The following is a 20,800-nucleotide window of genomic DNA, read 5'->3' on the forward strand; positions in this document are numbered from 1 at the left end:
CTTAATAGAGTAATTTAATGAATGTCATAAAATCATATGGTGATGTCTTCATATAAAATTGTTTTTAGTGGATAGATTAAATGAAACAGGGGACTTATAATCATTTCATAATAAAAGATTTATAAACCTAAGCTGAAAAAAATAATTTTTTCAATTATATTTTAGGATCACAACCTGGCAGAATTACCCATTGCAAAAAAAAAAAAAATTCTTTTTTTTTTTTTTTTTTTGAGAAAAGGCTGACATTTAAGACCCTGTTAAAAGTGTCTTCTCTATTCCAGTCAGATTGGCTGGTCTACTGTAAAGGAGCATGGGCCACAAGGCTGTTTCTTTACCCCTCTGCCCATCCCAATCACCCACTCCTCACTGTGAAGATCCATACTTTACCTTGTTCTTACTCCCATTATAAGTGCTCTTTCCTTCCTCTGATATTTTACGTATTTATCTCTTTCTAATATTAATAACAACAGCTAACATTGATTGATTACTGTGTGTCAGGAACCATTCTCAGCACTTTATGGATGTATCTAATTATCACAAAATGCCTCTGAGTAGGTAGTATTGCTATTTTTAGAGATGAGCAAATTCAAGCCCAGAGAGGTTAAGTAACTTGCCTAAGCTCATACAACTAACAAGTGGTAGAGTGAGGATTTGAACCTATACTACTATGCGTATGATATGTGTTCCCCCCCCCCCGCCTCTGAGTCACCTTGAATTCACTTGCCCTACTCCCTGTAATATATTTGGGAGGAAGACTGTGTCATCACAAGAATCTGTAATTCCATAATCACACTACAAGACAGGAAAGCTTTGCATACCAAGTCACAGGACCTGATGATTATCAACTAAAGGCGCTGTTTTCTGAATCTTCCATCTGATCTCACCAAAGCCAGAGAATACATTTGCCCTGTTGACACATGCAATATTAGCAGCCACTAATTCTGGCCTCAGTTCTTGAAAACTGAAGCATATATTCCTTCATTTTAATGCACTCACCAATTCAATCGGAAAAACTCGTTATGTAGCTCTGTGAATAAGTGAAGAAATACTTCCTAAGGGGAGTCATGCAGATGTCATATGAAGTTTCTAAGGGTCCCTACTTAATGTATGGTCTTATTCAAGGAGGAGAAAGATAGAAATAGACTTTAGTATTCTTGCTGAATCTATTGGGAATTTGCATTTCAATGGCAGTCCTTAAATGGTTCAGTTTTCATAAACCCTACATCTTATGGAGTATTTGATGTTACATAATGGTGAAATGAATAGAATTAAGAAATATTTGAACTTCAAAAGTACTTGCTGATGTGCTTCCCTCCTTTTAAACCACCTACATACATAAACCTAGGATCAATTATATGACGTTTAATTTTTAAAAGTTTCAATAAAGCTGGGTCATTACACTTTCTCCTTCTTTAGAAAGTTCTCCAACAGGAATATATTTGGAATAGATTTTCTTTATCATTTGTTCCAGAATCTGGGTTAAAGATCAGCAAACTTCTTCTTCAAAAGATCTGATTGTAATTATTTTGGCTTTGTGTGCCATACAGTCTCAATCACAACTACTTAATTCCCTCTGTCTATGGCAGGAAAGCCGCCATAGACATACATAAACAAATAAGTAGGGTGGTGTACCAATAAAATCTTATTTACAAAAGTAGGCGATTGGTTGAGGGCCAAAGTTTACAGATCCTTGATTCACATAATTAACAAGTGATTTATTTTCTAATGACTAAACATTCCTATGCATAATGCTTAGGAAAGACTAATACAGGTCTTATTTTAATAATCATATTCAGTACTTAACATGGATTGGTGAAGAGCTAATAAGAGTGTTGTTTAGGATGCACTTCATATGTTGTGCAATAAGTTAACTATCAGGTAACAGGGAATTCTGTCACTTTCAGAAGTGTAAATCAGGTTAGCAATGGACCAATAGGGCCATATTTCTGGCCTAGAGAAGAGACAAGATGTTCCCCATCATGGTCCTGGGAGTGATCATGTTCCAGAATCATAACAGACTGGGCACAGGATTATACAGAGTTAAAATTAGGAAGTGAGGTGCTAGTAATATAAATGGTAAAGAAAATGATAGCTCAACTTTTGATTCAAGAGGTTTGATCAGGGGGATTTAGGTTTATGTAGTGGATCCAAGCATACCCTGGAGTCAGACAAAGTATTAGGAGCCCAGGTAACTATTTGGTAATTTGATGGGCATGGCTGAAAAAAACATGGCTTAAAAGTTGAGTGAAAGCTTGCCTGAACTCTCTGTAAGAGCAATACAAACCCTGGACAGCTTCTTTCTTATTTAATGAAGCTGAGGTTGTGTTGGCTAGCTCTGGTTCCATAAAATTTCAAGATGCCTAGGTACTTCATGGCAACTAACACATGGTAAATAGAACATTGACCTACAGAGAGCCTCTGGCTATTTTGATGACTGGAAAGAGAATGTTTTAGATGGATTTTTGTTGCTGTGACAAAATACCTGAGATAAATAACTTAAGAGGAGAAAAAGTTTCATTTAGCTCATGATTTTAGAGGTTTCACTTGGCTTCATCACTTTGGGCCTTAAGCGAGGCTGAACATCATGGTAGGAAGTGTGTGGTAGAAAAAAGCTACTCATGTCATGGTATCAGTAAGTACAGAGAAAGAAGGATAGACCAGAGTCCCAACAGCCCTTTTAAAGGTGCACCCTCAATGACCTACCTGTCTTCACTAGCTACCACCTCCCAATATTTCCACCACCTCCCAGTAGAGCCACCAGTTGAGAACCAACTTCAACACATGAGCTTTGGGGGCACATTTAAAATTCAAACCATAACAATCTGTGTTAATAATCTCTTAATAGATTGTCACTATGTTGGCCAGACAAGAATGCTTTAGTATGTCTCAAAATAGGTCTTTTGTGCTTCTGACCTATGTGAATTATGTGATTTTATTTTAATTAGCCAATCAAGAATCAAGGCTAGAAAGCCAGGACATTTTATTTTACATTTCACTGAGGTTATTACAGATATAAACTTTAGATTTAAGTGAGTAAGGCTCTATCATTTTTCTTTCTTTTTTTCTTAAAGAAAGAGAGAGAGAGAGAGGGAGAGAATTTTTTTAATATTTATTTTTTAGTTTTCGGCGGACACAACATCTTTGTTTGTATGTGGTACTGAGGATCGAATCTGGGCCGCACACATCTCAGGCGACTGCGCTACCGCTTGAGCCACATCCCCAGCGCAACTATCATTTTTCTTTTAAGAAAAAAATAAAGGCTGGGGTCACAAGCTTAGCCTGAGTGAAGCCCTAGATTCAATCCAGAGCACCTCTCAAATAAATATATGAATAAGGAAAAAAAAAAGAAGGAAAGAACAAACCAGGAGAATATTTTTGTGACCCTGTATGTGAAAATTGCTTTAAAAGAAGATCTCTAATATCAGAGTTTTAGATCACTATTTTGTGACTTGCTGGGCATGACTGAAAAAACATGGATCAATTAAAAGTTGACTGTCCCCAAATGAATGCTTATATAAGTCCAATTACTAATGCATGATCCAGAGATTTAAAAGAAATTAAGTCATTCATTGATTTCAGGTCATTTGACTTCTGTGCAACTCCATTTCCTTGTTCTGCCAAAAAAGTAACAAACCTAAACATTTTTTAGGAGTAGTTTTTCTCTCGTATATGATTGACTGCATCATCTTTTTTGGTTGAATTTTATGATTATGATTGTAAAATTTTTACCAGCATCCCTGATCTTTCCCCATTAGATTCCACCACATTGATCTTAACAACCCAGATTGTCTCTGGACATTGTCAAATACTCCTAGGAGGCAAAATCCTCCTTCATGGAGAAGCACTGGTCACAGGAACCAGCCACCACCCTATAATATATATATATATATATATATATATATATATATATATATATATATATATATATATATTAAGGAATAGTAGTAGGATATATTATAGGATGGCTTATAATTGAATTTTGGTATCAAAGTGAATTGATTTGTCATTCAGTATTTTTTAGTAGTACATTATTACATAAGACTTTCTAAGGAAACTCATTGTGGAGAAATGAAGCAATCCTGCATGGAGGGCACTCACTCTTATTTGTCATGTCACCAATCATGTGCTAATAAGGATTATAATAAGGATCGAAGTATTCACTCTGTTCCTCAACCAGAAATTGTATGCTGAGTAGCAATGGTGGAGCTACGTCTCAGAATGGAAAATGAATTGAATATTACCTTGGAAACCTCATACATCACATGGGTCACCTTCAAATCTCCCATGATACCTTTTACCTGGATAAATCGGTTTATTTGTTTTTCCTTAATATCAAAAAATGTGAGTTACTCATCACTGTTCAGTGTCTGGCACAAAATAAATAGATGGTTTACAATGGTTTGAATCTATTTGTTGATGTTATAGATAAGGAATTGGCACGTGTTTTCAACATCTTCTGTTCTTCCTTCTTCCTCTCCTATTTCCTACAATTTCATCCCTGGGTGCTTCCTCATGGCTTGATTTCTTCACAGGTATCCTTTCCCATCCCATGACTAGATCAAGTTATGGCCAAGATTTTGTCATTATGACTATTATAAACCTAAAAAAGAGCTCAGGACTTCGAATGTAAGACACTGGGAAATACCAGTCAGAAAAACACTATCATTTCAGGACCCACCATTATTACAATTATTACTGCTACAAAATTATTAAGACAGATTTGAAAAAAATATAATTACTTTTAATTGATTTTTACATTAGAATTCTTATAAGTTTGCTTTTCATCTGAAGAAGTTTTTAATGTGTTCCATAACTCTAAAACATAGACCTACTTCCTATAGAACTTAAGTATTTTTCAAAATTAACAATATTTTTTTAATTGACAGTCATCAAAAACAGGAAAGGGCAGAATAAATCAGGAGCAACTGCATGATAAAAACAAAGGGTAAAGACTTTGGAATTGACAGAACTGGACTATCATGCTGACCCTTGTAAACTACAGAGATTTGGGCAGTTTATTTAAATATGCTGATCTTCAAAGTGGGCCAATGCCTACCTCATAGTGTTACTAAGAGAACAGAGAAAAATATGAAGTGTTGTCTAGCATGGTATTTGCATAAAGGATGTAGCTGTAAGTCAACCATACCCATAATAAGTATGATACTTGGTGGTAATAATGGAGGGGATGGTGATGGTGTTAACATGGTCGGAGCCAAAACTCTGCAAAATCAGCACATCTTCCTGGTACTTTTCTAACCCTCTTTTCTGAGTCAGGCTTAAATAGAATCTATGCATCCTGTGCCAAATGTTGGCATTCTATTGTGAGATAATCCCTGCTAAGCAGCTAACTATTGCTTCCAGGAACTATTAATATTTTAATAGAGGTATTCTTTATGTCAGATAGAGGCTTAAGGGTTTGAAATGAAAATAGATTTGAAATAAAGTAGGCAATACTACTTTACTGCTCTGTTTATATTTTCCTAATCATTTGTTCTCTCCACTCCAGGATCACTGAACTAGTTATATCCATTAGTTTTTCCCAAAATTTGAACAGATTTCCCCAAACTTGAAAAATGAAAAATAATAGCAGTTTGTTATTTCTCATAATTCTATGGGTAGACTATGTGGTTCTTCATTCCAGAGGATGTAGCTGAAAGGGTTCATGTAGCTGCCATCCACTTGGAGCTGGGCTCGGGCTGGAACATCCTGAAGGATTTCTGTCAAATGTCAGGTGCCTTAGCTGAGTAGGAAAGAATGACCAGAGATTGTATATGATATCTAGTGTCATTTCTCTCTCTTTCTCTCCCTCTTCCCCCTATCTCTCTGTCATTATTCAGTTGAGTCTTGCTGCTTTACATAGTGATTGGATCCCAAGAGGTCAAATATGGAAGCTGTATAGTGAAAGAAATTATGCCTTCTACTATTTTATAATTCAAAGAAAGAAAGGGAAAACAAATCACAGGACCTGCCCAAATTTTGGGGGGGGGGGGTGGCAGGGGGAGAAAACAATTTATACCTGTTGAAAAAATAAAGACATGTATAATACAAATGTGAGAATGAATTGGTGACTGTACTTACAGTCTCTTTATCCTACTTTTTACTTTCTTCCTATATCTTTTTTTCCCCATATTTTTGCTGTCAGGATCAGTGGCTTACCAGATTATGAGAAGCAAAAGGTTGTTCTCTCTCTCTCTCTCTCTCTCTCTCTCTCAGATATATATGTCAGTAGAGTGTATTTTGATGTATTAGACATACATGGAGCATAACTTATTCTAATATGGATCCCATTCTTCTTGTTGTACATGATGTGGTGTTACATTGATTATGTATTCATATATGAACACAAGAAAGTTATGTTTGATTCATTCTACTGTCTTTCCCATTCTCATTCCCCTCCCTTCCTTTTATTTCTCTTTGTCTCATCCAATGAACTTCTATTCTCCGCCCCCATCCTGCCCCTTATTGTGTGTTAACATCTGCATATCAGAGAGAACCTTGGCCTTTGGTTTTTCGGGATTGGCTTATTCTACTTAGCATGATGTTTTCTTTGCAGGAAAGGCAGTTTTAAAAATATACAGACTGCCAATTTATTGAAGACTAGAAATACTTATTCCTAGATGTATGACAAATACTTATTCCTAGATGTATGAGCAGGGTCATCAACTTTCCTACCTCAGTCTTCTCATCTACTAACTAAACAGAGAGGGTAAAACTTGACTTAATATGAGGTTGATTTTGATATAGTTTATGCATAATGAAATCAACTAAACTTATAGGTGCTCAGTAAACATTACTTCTTTTATTTCTTCCTGTCCCTCCCACCCCACTCCAATCTTTTTCTGTTTCATTATCTTTTTTCTGGAAGAAATATTTTTTGAAACTTTCTAAACTACTCTTATAGCAGTCAAATACATTTTTCCCTTACCCTGCTGATACTGCTTCAGGATTTATTGACTGTACAGACAATTACTATTCTTTTATGCACTCTAATTATTCCTGAGTTTGCGGTGTAATTGTCACCCCTAATCTTGGCTTATACTTCACCCTTGGCAAGTAATCCCTTATGATCTACTAGTAGATCCATACAATATCTTTTCTCTTCTGGAAGCATTGCCTAATACTTCTGATGCTTAATATTTACAAACTTGTCCTTTTATCCTTTATGTTCCTAAATGCTTCTATCAGTTTTAGGCTCTTTGATGATTTTAGGGGTCTTTAACCCATGTATACTCCCAACTACTCCAAATTTCACAGACTGTAGGTAGAACTAAGCCATTGCCAATTTTTCAGTACCAGAATATTGAACTGAATTCATTCCCCCACAAAAAACATTAAAAGTTTGCTTTTAGGGCCATATTCTCCATGAAACATTCCAGAGACAGCATTACTCAATGCTTGATAAATTCTGTGGAAAAAAAATAGAAATAGAATGTAATAGAAATGATTAGGGACAATTGAGTGATTGCAGTTTCTGAAAAGACAAAATTGAAGAAAACACATTATCTTTCTTGATTCATGCATTATTTTGTGTGATTAGAATTACCATAAAAGAAACTCCTAACCAATATGTGACTAAGCATTAAAATAAAATAGTGAATATGAGAATTTTGTTTCTATTATATTATAAGGATTACTATAGCTAGAATATGCAGGGGTCATTTTTTAAATTTAATGTGTATAGCCAGATAATTTCTTATTTATGCCCTTGATTATAACTGTCATAACTGTGTCCAAAGAGACTAAATAACTAGAGGATGGTTCTTACCAATCCATTAGTTTTTTTTTTTCCTACATTTTTTATTGGTGCATTATAGTCATACATAATGATGGGATTTGTTCTTACATATTCATACATGCACACAATATAACAATGTAATTCAGCCAATATCACTCCCATTAGTGTTTTTATAGCTAAAACACCCATTGTTTAGTCTTTCTGCTTCTAAAATCTTCCCTCAATACATATTTCAGTCTAAATCCACAAGCCAGTCCTTTTAAGAGTTAAGATTAAATTCTTTACTATATCATGTAAAAATGACTAATAAATTTAGCCAAAAATTCACTCTCAGCTTCATCTCCCATACCCCCAATTACATACCTTTCATTACACATTAAGTATAATGTTTCTCCGAAAGCCATAAAATATACTGACATGTTTTTCTTCAAGGTTTTTCAGTTTAAACTGCTTTCTCCCATGGATTTGGCTTAACGTGTCTTTTTTAGGCTCAGATCAGAGGCCAATTTCTCCACTGGTTTTGTTGTTGCCATTCTCTCTTGTAAATCCCTTCCTTCTCTTCCACAAGAATTTCCGTTTAGTGCCCACTGGCACCACTCTATCCTCAATCACATCCTTCTTTCCAACCAGACATGACCTTCAGAAAGTCAAAACTTGCACGTGTCCGCCTGGTGCCTCATGGCATCTTCCTTGTACCTGATTGGGTCATGGTAAGACTGAATGAATTTCCAACACCTTTTGTGAGTCCTTTGTTTGGACATTTAAGTTGAATTGAAGTTAATTTAATTTGGAGAACATCACAATTATCCTAAGATTAGTGTCGTTCTGGGTATATTAGAAGCACAAGATTTAGAGTAATATCTAGAGGTTAAAACAGGACATGGGAAGGTCCTCCCAAAATAGGTTTTGTTTTAGTGTCGTCTAGTACAAACATAGAAGAGTCAGCTGTGGACTGGATTGCTGGTGGAAGTTTTACCAGAGAAAAGCTGTCATTTTTTCATGACTCGTTCAGCTGAAGAGGAGTACCTGGACGTAAAGGTTTATGATGTGTTTATTATGAAGTGCCTAAGGATTTTTGAACCACATTTTAGTGCCTCAATTACATCAGATGTTTTGCTATTATTTCTGAAAATATCGTATTCTCTACTGAAGATATAAAGTTCAAAGTAGCAGCACTAGCCAACCCCCCTGGAGGACAGAAATCTCCAAACTGATGATACCAAATAATAATCAAGTCACTAAAGGGAAACACTATTTTTTACGTGGTGAGATGACTTTTTAAAAATGTCAAAATTAATACTTGCATTTTTTCTAGTAATGTAGGGAAATTTTGTTTGAAGTTTTTCTTATAGTCCAGATTTCTGGTTATCTGATATTGGCAACAATAGTAGCAAGATGTTGACTTTTGGAAGAGTTTGGATTCTGAGATGGGACTTCTATCATGACACTGTCAAGTCTAATTCAAATATAATGAAATGCTTAGGCTCTGAACCCTTCTACTTGTGAAGGTCCATGTTCACATTGACCATATCAGACTATTTGCTAAGAGAATATGTGTTTTAATTATTATACTTTAAATGTTTGGATCATCCATTATTAATTATAATAATAATTATTTTTTTACATTCATTTCACTTGTGTAAATTATTTAAATTTCTTACACAAGATTTCAGACCTCTTTCCTTATACTGGGCTCTTTGATGTCCAGCAATGAACAATACTTTGTTTCAAAATTTTGATTAATTTAAATACAATATTTAGAAACAGAGGGCAGAGGCTAAAGATGACCCAGCTATCCCACTCCTTGGTTTATACACATAGGACTTATAATCAGCATACTACAGTGACACAGCCACATCAATGTTTATAGCAGCTCAATTCACAATAACTAAACTGTAGAACCAACCTAGATGCCCTTCATTGGATGAATGGATAAAGAAACTGTGTTATATATACACAAAGGAAATATTACTTGAACTGAAAGAAGAATGAAATTATGGCATTTGCAGGTAGATGGAGTTAGAGAATATCATGCTAAATGAAGTAAGACAATCCCCCAAAAAACAAAGGTCAATTGTTTTCTCTGTAAGTGGATACTGATCCACAATGGGGGAGGCCGGTGGGGAAGGGAATAATGGAGGAACTTTGGATTGTGCAGAGAGTAGTGAGGGAAGGGGAGGAGACGTAGGGGTGGGAAAGATGGTGGAATGAGATGGACATTATTACCCTATGTACATGTATGATTGCACGAATGGTGTGATTCTGCAGCATTACAGCCAGAGAAATGAAAAGTTGTGCTAAAAAAAAAAAACCAGTAGAAAATACTAAAACTACTAGTCAACGGGCAAAATATCTCCACAAAAATATTAATAGGTCTAGAGTTGTAATTGTCTGAATTTCTTATTGAAATCCAAGGTTGGAGGCTTTTGACATCATTAGCTGTCTTTGATGCATCTAAGGCTTAGTGATACTGGAGAATAATCTTTGGAAAAGATTCCAGTTGGAGAAGAAGTTATAGGTGGCTAAAGGGACTTCAGCCCTTGTTATGTAAAACGATATGACCATGATGGTGGGCATGATATTTGAGGTGGTTCTCCTCATTGATATGTACTCACATTTTACCAAGTGTTTTCTGTTTACCTGGCAACACTCATCTTAACTAAAAGAATTGGACTAAATAGTGGAAATGCTTGGTCCTGTGGGTATGGGTTAATGTAGTATAGGAAAACATTGTGACATCCTTGCCTTTTATCAGTTGTCTGTTTATATGTGTACACACAGCTCCCTTAGATTATTGGTCATGATTAAAAGATAGTTACCTCAACCTTGGTCTAATTATTTAAATTTTTCATTGAAAGACACTTTAATGAATTCATATAATTCAGAGAATCACTCATCAAAAGATCTTCATTTCTATGATAATTTTAGACAGTCTATTTCCATCAGTATTATTAAGAAGCATAGATTCTTAAAAAATAGAAAACCTTAATGTTCCATTTGTGTCTTCTCCTCTTTTAGCTTTTGGTTGTTTCTCTTTTCTGATTTTAAACTTTATGCATTTTAAAAATTTGTGGATGTGGGAAGAAATCATTTTAAAACTCCAAATGGCTAGTGGTTTGTACCTATTTGATTTACAGCCATAAACTCTGTGTCTTTTAGTGTTTATACATTTTTTATCATATAAATTTTAAACTAAACAAAGAAGTAGATAAGAAATACAATTATATCAATGTTTTCATTAGGTAGCTAGTACAATAAATAACACTTTAAAATGGATAAATATAAATTTACTCTAATCGAGTCCTTTGTAATTAAATATGTATTTTAAAGTAATGCAAAAAAATTCACTGCTTTGTATGGCTATTTAAATGAGACTTGATCTTCATACCTAGAATCTATTATAATTGCTAATACTTTAAGAATATCTAACTTCTTAATATTAGTTTATCTCTTCCTTTTTTCATGCTGATTTTCTGTTTCTATATGTCACATTCATTTCATTTTAGGAACTCCTGTTTTACTCTCGATGGAAAGTCATCTGTTCTTATAATAATCCTCTAGCATATTTCTAACTTTTTTTTTAACTCGATAAGAGGCCTTCAATTCAAAAGAAAGCGAAAATCTTGCCACTAAATTCTGAAGCATTCTTCTTTTCTCTTTTTATCTAATTCTTGTATAAAGACTCCTTCCAAACTTCATCTGATCAATTACATAAATTCTTCTCACAGGACCATTGAAGTTACTAAACCAACCACCTGACTAAGGTGCTTATAAGACCAGGTAGTAACTCGTGTATCTCTAGCTCTGCACTGAGTTATCAGTGGCAAGATTTCCAAACTATATGATAATTTATCCTCCCACCAAGTCTCCTGTAAGACTGCACTGCCCACTGCATCACCCAATATACCTCTCTACTAAGTGTACTTTTTCTTTTCAGTTCGATATAAGTAGAACCAGTACTACTCTTTCAGTTTGACTTAAGATTACCCACTTGGTAATTTGCATTTTCTTTTCATGACAGAATTATTTCATTGAGTAAAATTTTGTTCAGAAGTTCATTTTGTAAACAGAATGACACTACTTTTGAGAGGGGGCTTTCTGACTTAAAGCATTAGCTGGTGGCTTTTTCCCGTATTCCATACATCTGTGTTCGTCCTTTTGACATCTCCTCTAACCCTGGGAATCCAAGGTTCCCAGCTTTGGCCACAGCTTTTCAATGACTGGATGTTTGATGGAATTGCAACATTATTATATTTTTCATGTGTTAGATATCATGATTGGGTTTTAAAAACATTTTATCATAAGTGTGCCGTAGCTATGTATGTAGATAGATGAATAAACACATAGATAAATATGATACCTTGTATTTACTTCAAGAGTATCTGAAGGAGTGAAGTAGGTAAAAATAAAAAGTATATACTATACTTGTATTCATACTTGTTGAAGCTGGGTGATGAGTATATCAGTCAAGGGTCTTTTGACAATAATAGGAGACCGATATATATGGACATACACATATCAATATAACTCACCCTTATGGTGGGCCATTCTCTCATCTTTTATATACATTTATACTTTCCTATAGTAAAAAAAAATTACACAAATAGGTTATGATTTTCGAAAGCAGTTTCACAATGGTCTTGAAGTTTCAGACTTTCAGGTAATATTTCTGTTGTTCCAAAATAATAAATTTGGTAGGGGCCAGAAGGATAATGTAAATCCAAATCCAGTGTTTGCTGCATATTTTAGAATATGTGGGAATGGGAAATGTCTACCTCTAAAGAAGTCTCTGATGTCAAATTATTTTACACTGTTAACTATACATTTATACTCCCCCCCTTTTTAAAGCTTTCCTTCCAAAGACAAGTCTATAGCTGTGAAAGCAAAAAGGTATTTTTGTTTAATCTAGATTTGCTTGAAGTAGATGAGTAAATATGGATATGCATTTGTAAATTCAAACTGAAGTACAATAATTGATAAAAGGACCAATATAAGACCAATCAAGAAAATTAAAGTACCAGTTATCAGCCAGACTCTGCTTTAAATATTAGTTATACAGTTATAAGCTGTATGTATCTCAAAATGTATGAACTATAAGTACAAAAACATGCACACTGGTCTTGTGGGTGTGTAAATGTGCATTTTCAATGATAAATGTTATGGCACAAGATAGCCAAGTGTCTTCTTCTCACAAAATCAATGCATTGTAACAATTTTAAAATAGGTGAAAGTAACATCTTCATTACTTTGAGGAATGACCCTTTTTCAACTTCACACATACTCCTGGGATGGGCCAGCACCCCTGATTTTCAAGTTATTAAAAATGCCTCAATATGTTTCACTTAAAATCAATAAAAACACACTAACACCTGGATACAACCTAAAAATAATTTACTCTTTATTGTGAAATGACTATAGATTCTCAGGAAGCTACACGGTCAGTACAGAGAGGCCCACGAACCCTTTACCCAGTTCTTCCTGTGGTTATAACTTACATAATATGGTGCAATATCAAACACTAACCAACTGGCTTTGTTATACTGTATGTGTGTAGTGTTATACCATTTAATCACACGTGTAAATTGTGTAGCCACCAACACAATCAAGACACACAGCTATCCCATCATTACAATGATCTCCCTCTGCTTCCGCCATAGCCATGTTCTCCACCCTCCCTGATACCTGCTTGCCACTGATCTGCCACTGACATCTCCAATGTCTAGAGAATGTCACATAAATGGAACAACACAGTATGTAACCTTTGGAAATCAGCTATTTTTCAGTGAATATAATACCAGGGAGTCTCATCCAAATTGCTGCTTATCTCAGTCATTTGTCCTTTTTATTCCTAGGTTGTATCTCACTGTGTGGACAGACCAGTGTAACCACTTACATGTTGAGGGACATTTAGGTTAGTTCCACTTCTAGGAAAGCTACTATGGACAATTGTACATGGGATTTGTTTTGAGGACATATTTTATTTCTCTGGAATAGTTGTCCAGATTGCACTTGGTGGTTTATATGGGAAGAATGTTTATGATTTTTTGTTTTTCAAGAAATTGTGAAACTGTGTTCTAGAGTGACTGTATTATTTTACATTTCTACCAGCAGTGTGTGAAGATCCAGTTTCTCTATATCCTCAGCAGAATTTGATATTGTTACTATTTTTATTTAAGCTGTTGTGCATATAGATATTTCATTTTCTGTTTCAATTTTCATGGCCATGATGACTAGGGTTTTTTAACATCTTTTGATATGATTATTTGTCATTCTTATATGCTCTTTAATAAAATGGCTATTCATGCTATTCATGTCATTTGCTTATTTTCTAACTAGATGTTGTTTCTTGTTTTAACATTTGATTTTCAAGTTTTCAAGGAAACATTTTTTTTTCTTCTATTTAGAGTTAAGACCAGGACAAATGTTTCTTTGACATTTGTCTTTGAGGGGTCCTTGTTTTAAGATGATGAAATTGCTGTTGTTTTATTTGGAAAATCTCAGTTGTTAATTATATTTCTCTACTGAGAAGGGAATTGGCTTTCTGTCATAAATATCTACTCTGCTCCATTTTCAAGTGTTGTAATTCCACTTGGCATTTTGAAACCAAATGATATTGCATAAGCAGCCTGCTGGCTGTACCCAAATCCTATATACATTGTCTTAAAACTCTATTTTCAAATTTAAATACATTTAAAATTAGACCCTGCCATAAGAAAAAAAAATACATTTTCAAATGCAATTCATAATAGTTCTACGTGAACTAAAAAATTTAGCACATAAACACATGATTAGAACTTTTAACAGCACACTAAAAGAAGTCTTTTTCAATAAGAATTTTTAAGAATACTGTCCTATTTGATACTATTTTTTGTTTTTAATAAACTTTTAGTGATTTGTGTTCATAGTAATATATATTTTATTCAAAAATTTTTCAAAATATTCAGCAAAGTTGAACAATTTTAAAAAAAACTGTAATGTGGGGCTGGGGATGTGGCTCAAGCGGTAGCATGCTCGCCCGGCATGCGCGGGGCGCTAGGTTCGATCCTTAGCACCACATAAAAATAAAGATGTTGTGTCTACTGAAAACTAAAAAATAAATATTAAGAAATTCTCTCTCTCTCTTTAAAAAAACTGTAATGTCATATTATACTTTTGCAGTGAGTAAAACATCTTCTTTGTTGATCATTGAAATATCCCTGTGGGAAATGCAGGGTGGGGGACATTAAATTTTTTAAAGACATGGAGTCTAACCTCAGATATGTAGTACCTGTTATACCCATTTCTCTATGCCTATCTCCAATGTCTAGATAATGTCACATAAATGGAATAACACAGTAGGTGATACTCATCACAGCGCAACAGGCCTGAACATTGACTGATTTCATTTAGGGATGTGATGCTGCTTGTGGAAGTAATAGGGATTTTAGCCCAACATGGCTCCAGGTCTGTCTCAGCTGCTTACAAGCTGCATGACCATATGGCATGCTATTGGCCCTTCAGTTTTCTCATCTATGAATGGAGGGTAGTAATGCTTATATCATGAATATTATGAGGATTGTTTGAAATGATAAATATGAAAGATCTAGAACAAAGCCTGGCACGCAGTAGCCATCAATAAGTTATATACCTTCTCAACATAGCCACCAAACCAAATATTTTTTGTGAATGAGCAAAATAAGAGAGAATTCATAAGACTAGAGAGATCTGATGGTAAAATTTAGACAAACAATAGTAACTAATTTTAAAAATAATTTCAATCATTATAATATAGATAAAATTTATTTGGGACAAATTTACGTTAACCAATAGGTCAAATAAACACAATTTTTTCTTAATGTAATATAATGATGTTATTTATTTATTTTGGAGAATAACACTTTGAAAAAAATATATAACTGGCTCTTGACCTGATTTTACTAAAATAGAATTTGATTAAAGATTTAAATTTCAAAATTTCAAAAATAAAGGTATAAACGTATCAGAAGTATGGATAGATTTTTAAAATAATTTTTAATGAAAATTTTTGCTACACATGACATAATGTCTAGATACCACAAATAGATCAATATGTCCAACATCAAAAAATTTAAAAATGTTTAGGAAGCATAGATAAAATACAAAGTGAAATAAAAGTTGAGAATATTTTTGGCAGAATATACAACAAAAAATGACTTTTTTATACTAAGAACTGTTATAAATAAGGTGAAAAGTATTAATTCAATTTTTAAAATAGCAAAAGTAATAGGAATTAACTTCAGAAAAATAAATGCAAAGGAACAATGTCCATTTAAAGATGTGCTCTTACCCATTCATGTTTTTTCAAATATAACTTCAAACAATAATTTGATATTTTTCAACATCAAAATATTAAACAACACCTGTAATGTTTTGCAATCTGGACATGTGTGCAGTGAAGCAAGTATATTTATTCCCTTGCTTCAATTGTAAATTGCTGGAATAAAATTTAGGATATCAACACAAAAATTTAAAGTGCACATACCCATTGCTGGCAATTTATTTACTGAATATCTAGACAGTCCACAAACTTGAAGCTCCATGCATTTAATAATTTTCATTGTAGGATTTTCTACAGAGAATTTTTTTGTAAATCCAGGATAAACCTACATGTCATGATAAGGAATAAAATTAATAAGTATAGTCTTTTCCTTAGCATGGTATTCTATTAGCCATTAAAATAAAGGGGGAGAGAGTAGTACAGATTTCAAATGATTTACAAGTTATTTTGGTGTGAAGAAGGTAATGTGCAAACAGTTTTTATAGTAAACTTCCATTTATACCATGAAAAATAATTATATATATGCATATAATATGTGGATTAGAAATTTTCTGGAAAGAAACTTTTATAAATATTGCATAGAAGTAGGGATTTGCACATGGAATAGCAGAAAGAAGACAATAATACTACTTAAGACTTTTCTGCATCATTTGAAAGTTCCTATATTCTCATATAAGTTTTACTATAATTTTTAAAAATTAATGCAGTTAATGTAATGATAAAATATATAAATTATAATGGGCTAAATTCAATTAAATATTATAAGGATCAAGCAGACTATTTTAGGTGCTCTAAAACATTTATGTATTATTTGCTTTTAAAAGTGAACTTACAAAATGACTTTGATTGGATGAACTGATATATTCATTGATATCTAATGCATTTTGTTTTCCCCCAGATAAAGCCAAGGGAAGATCAAGAGCAGGAACCCACTTTGACTCAGCCCGGAGACGGAGCCGAGCTGTCCTTTATCACATCTCTGGGCACCTGCAAAGAAGAGAAAAGAACAAATTGAAAATAAATAATGTAGGTGGTATGTGTATACACTATGAATGTTAGAATTTCCCCTGGTGGCAATATTTGATTCACTAAAGAAAGGCTCCAATTGCTCATTTACTGACTTTTTCCCCACTTTGGCTTATGCTTGCCTGCAAAGACCAAACTGGGAAAGGTCAGCAGTCATAAGGAATTTCTATAATAAAAGTGCTTAATCAGAGCGTTATCGCAGTACAGAGATTAGAATAATATTGCAGCATAGTTTTAAATGGTGCTGGGGGTGCTGCAAATAGGGACATACTGGTTACATTTTATGAAACAGGATGATGCAGCAAGTCAACTACACACTCATAGTTTGTTGGTCAAATTGCTCAAATTTAATTTTAGTTTCATCTGTTTTGCACTTTATCTAATTTCTGTTAATGTGTTTACCCAGGGGGATCAAGGAAAAGTCAAAGTCATTACTCCATTTAAATATTTATATTTTATGCGAAACAGTTGGAAATTTCACAGAGTGGAACATTAGATTTGAAATTACATGCCATATGTCATAGTTCTCTAAAAGTCCCACTGTTGGTAAATTACAATGGTGCTACTTACTGAAACCTTGAAACCTGGTGTTTTTCTGTCTGAAGTCACAGCAAATAACTATGCCAGTAAAAAAAGTATTTCTTTGGAGAGTTTCACATGACACATATCTTCAGAATTTTGTACTCAGTTGGATTTTAGCACAAAAAGATTCCCTCTTCATGGAGAAACCCAGAACCATGCCTGTTTAGTTGTAGATGTTCAAAGGTAATTTTTAAAATGATGTTAATGTCATTAATTTCCATTGTGGAATCATCAGGACATATCTGGGGTGCTGTGATTATGAGTGACAAATTAAATATGCAGTCTAACTTGCCAATGACATTTGAAACAACCAGAGTTATCTTGGAACTGGTTTAAGTTTCAGAAGTTGTGGGACTTAAGGGTACAGGGGAACCTTCAACATCTTACATGGTAAGCTCTGGGACTATCTAATCCCCTATATAAATGTTTTGATACCCTTACATAAGACATTCAAAGTATCTGTTTCTCTAATTGTCGTAAACAAAGAAAGATGTATAAACACAGAGTGAGAAGAATAGCACAGAAGTGCTGCAAAACTGGTTCTTCAGTATGATTTCTTTCTGGAGGCTAGAATAAGATGTTTTGATACCTTTATACTCCAAGGATCACCTGCCGTATCTGTGACTGGTCTGCCATGCACTACTGTGGAGTGTCACACTTTACACACTTTTTTTTTTTTTTCTTTTTTGGTCCTGACTTATTATGAAGGTTTTCTAGGGGCACCTGTGCCTTAGTGTCACATTGACTTAGTAAGAATCCAGGGAGAGACTTAAGAATCCAGGGAGAGACAGTGCACACCACTGGATCTATGGATCCTAACCCTCCCTGGTCCGTATTTCCATCTCCCTTAAATTACCAAGTCAGCCTTGGTGACAGTAAACACATTCTAGGAAGAAACAAAGGTGCCCCCATCTGGGCTGAATATTGTGCAAGCCTAACCAGCAAAGCACCTAAATAAATATTACCCAGATTCTGTTATTCTGAAAGCCGACAGTATCTTCTAGCTTTTAGTTGGGAATCACTTAGTTGAGAATTACTTAAGGATGTTTCAAGTATTAGTAAACTTTAAAATGCATTTGCTGAACCTGCTATGTTTCTCTTTAGATTCAATGAAGTACAAAACACTACTTAAAAATCTGATTTAAAAAAAAATCATAACTCCCACTGCTTAGCTAATTGCTTAATTGCTGTTCATTTCAGAAGTATAAACATCAGGGTGGAGCATTAAAATAATACATAGTAATTAAGGATGTCTGATCAACACAGTGGCTCTGATATTACAGGTAAATGTTACCTCTGAAGCCGAGTATGGAATCAGAAGGTCGTGTTCACCATCTCTTTTCAAGGAGAACAGAGGAGAATGGCTAAAAGACAGATAGCAGAAAGAGAGAAGAAAAGGAAATGATCTCGATATTTCTCAACTAAATCTTTGGGGAAATTTTGGCTGCAATGTTTGCATACACATAGAAGAATTCCTAATTATTGATAGCCCTAAACTATTTAAAACAATTTGATTTAAAAATTCCTTTTACTCCAGAAGGCATAGGTGTTATTTTTATAAGTGCATTTTTTAAATGGGAGAAAAAAAAACAACAATTGGTTCTGAGTCTCAAAAGTAGAAGCAGCAGCTACAGGATTTGGACCCTAATCTTCTTCCCAAAAGTCACTATTTTGCCTCTACCTAGCATCCTCCTTGAGACAGTTCTATGGAATAGGCATATGTGCTCCAACCATAGCCAAATGAACTCATCAGGCTATTGGCAAGGTGGGGATGGAGACATTATTAACACCTGTAGTCCTGCCTCTTACCTTTTCCTGGAACTTATTATGAAGGTTTTCTAGGGGCACCTGTGCTTTAGTGCCTCATTTCCGCATTTCTTGATTTATTACTCTGTCCATTAAATGAGAATGGAATAATAAAAGTGTTTCAAACAAGATCACATGAGAATTTTCAAAGCTTGAAAGGAGAGTGCTATAAATAAATGCCCCAGTATTACCAGCGGGGTCCTGTGCTAGTCTTCCTCAAAGACATACACTGGGCTTGGCTGTGCTGCAGTGACTTTAGAAGCATTTTCCTACCCTCTTGCTCATTCAGATGACCATTTCAAAGAAGTGTTGTAATAATATTTTAGGAAACAGTTACCTTAATTAGGCATTGAGTTAACAATTATTTAAATGATTCATAGGGTAGAGGTAAACTGCGAAAGCATGGTTGGCAGCCAGGTGTGATGGTGCATATCTGTAATTCCAGCAACTCAGGAGGCTGACAGATAGATTGTAAGTTCAAAGCCAGCCTCAGCAATTTATTGAGGCCCTAAGCAACTTAGTGAGACCATATCTCACAGTAAAACTAAAAAAGGGTTGGGGATGTGGCTCAGTGGTTAAGTGCCCCTGGGATTGATCTCCAGTACCAAAAAAATAAAAAGAAAAAAAAGGCATGATTTGCACTAAAGCAATATGCTTCAAAATCAATCAGTAATATATAAAGTCTAGACAAATTGGTTGTATCATACCTTAGGCAAACACCATATGTTTGAGGGTCATAAATAATAGGAATTTTCACCCTATTTCCTTCTAAAAGCAAAATTTTACAAATGTTTCCTTTTTTAAAAACAATTCTAAGAAATTTTCTTCCATTTAAATGGTTTTGATAAAATTTTATAAATATAGTAGTGGGAATAAAGGAGCATCTATTTTTGTTTTCACTTAGGTGATGGTGTAGAGATGTGTGCAGGATTTGAGTTAATAATATTTCAAAACTTAAGTCTAATCTAAGATGTACAGAATTCTCAGCATAATTTTAAAGTAATATGCTTTAACAATAATCTAACATCATTTAAAATAATGTTTAAGTAGCCTATGAAAATGAAATCTGATTAGCAGATATAACAAATGTATTGCTGAACTTTTGCATGAGCTTCACTAATATTTCCTGAAATTAGCATTATACAAAGAAAACACTTTACTCACTCTGTTATTTTCCCAATCCTCATCCTAGACTTGCTTTCTTCCTTTAATAAGGCAAAATTTCAATTTCTGTAGCATGACAGTAAAAAAACCTGTTGGATGGAAAGTGAGATGCTCCCCAGGGCTTCTGAACATTTCTTGGTACAATAAGTATTAAGGGGAAAAGTTATATTAGAACCTACCTTAGTGTTATA

At 34.2% G+C, this 20,800-nt stretch overlaps 1 protein-coding gene across 1 annotated transcript in view; it reads left to right on the forward strand.

Annotated features, from left to right (window-relative positions):
- Kcnh8 (potassium voltage-gated channel subfamily H member 8) overlaps positions 1 to 20,800 on the forward strand; it is a 346,203-nt gene that overhangs the window by 176,395 nt on the left and 149,008 nt on the right. Inside the window, exon 4 of the mRNA XM_027923181.2 lies at positions 16,930 to 17,057. Coding sequence (XP_027778982.1) covers positions 16,930 to 17,057 — 128 coding nt within the window. The remainder of the gene's footprint in view (positions 1 to 16,929; positions 17,058 to 20,800) is intronic.

The sequence above is a fragment of the Marmota flaviventris genome, chromosome 1, assembly GCF_047511675.1.
Source record: "Marmota flaviventris isolate mMarFla1 chromosome 1, mMarFla1.hap1, whole genome shotgun sequence".
NCBI lineage: Eukaryota > Metazoa > Chordata > Mammalia > Rodentia > Sciuridae > Marmota > Marmota flaviventris.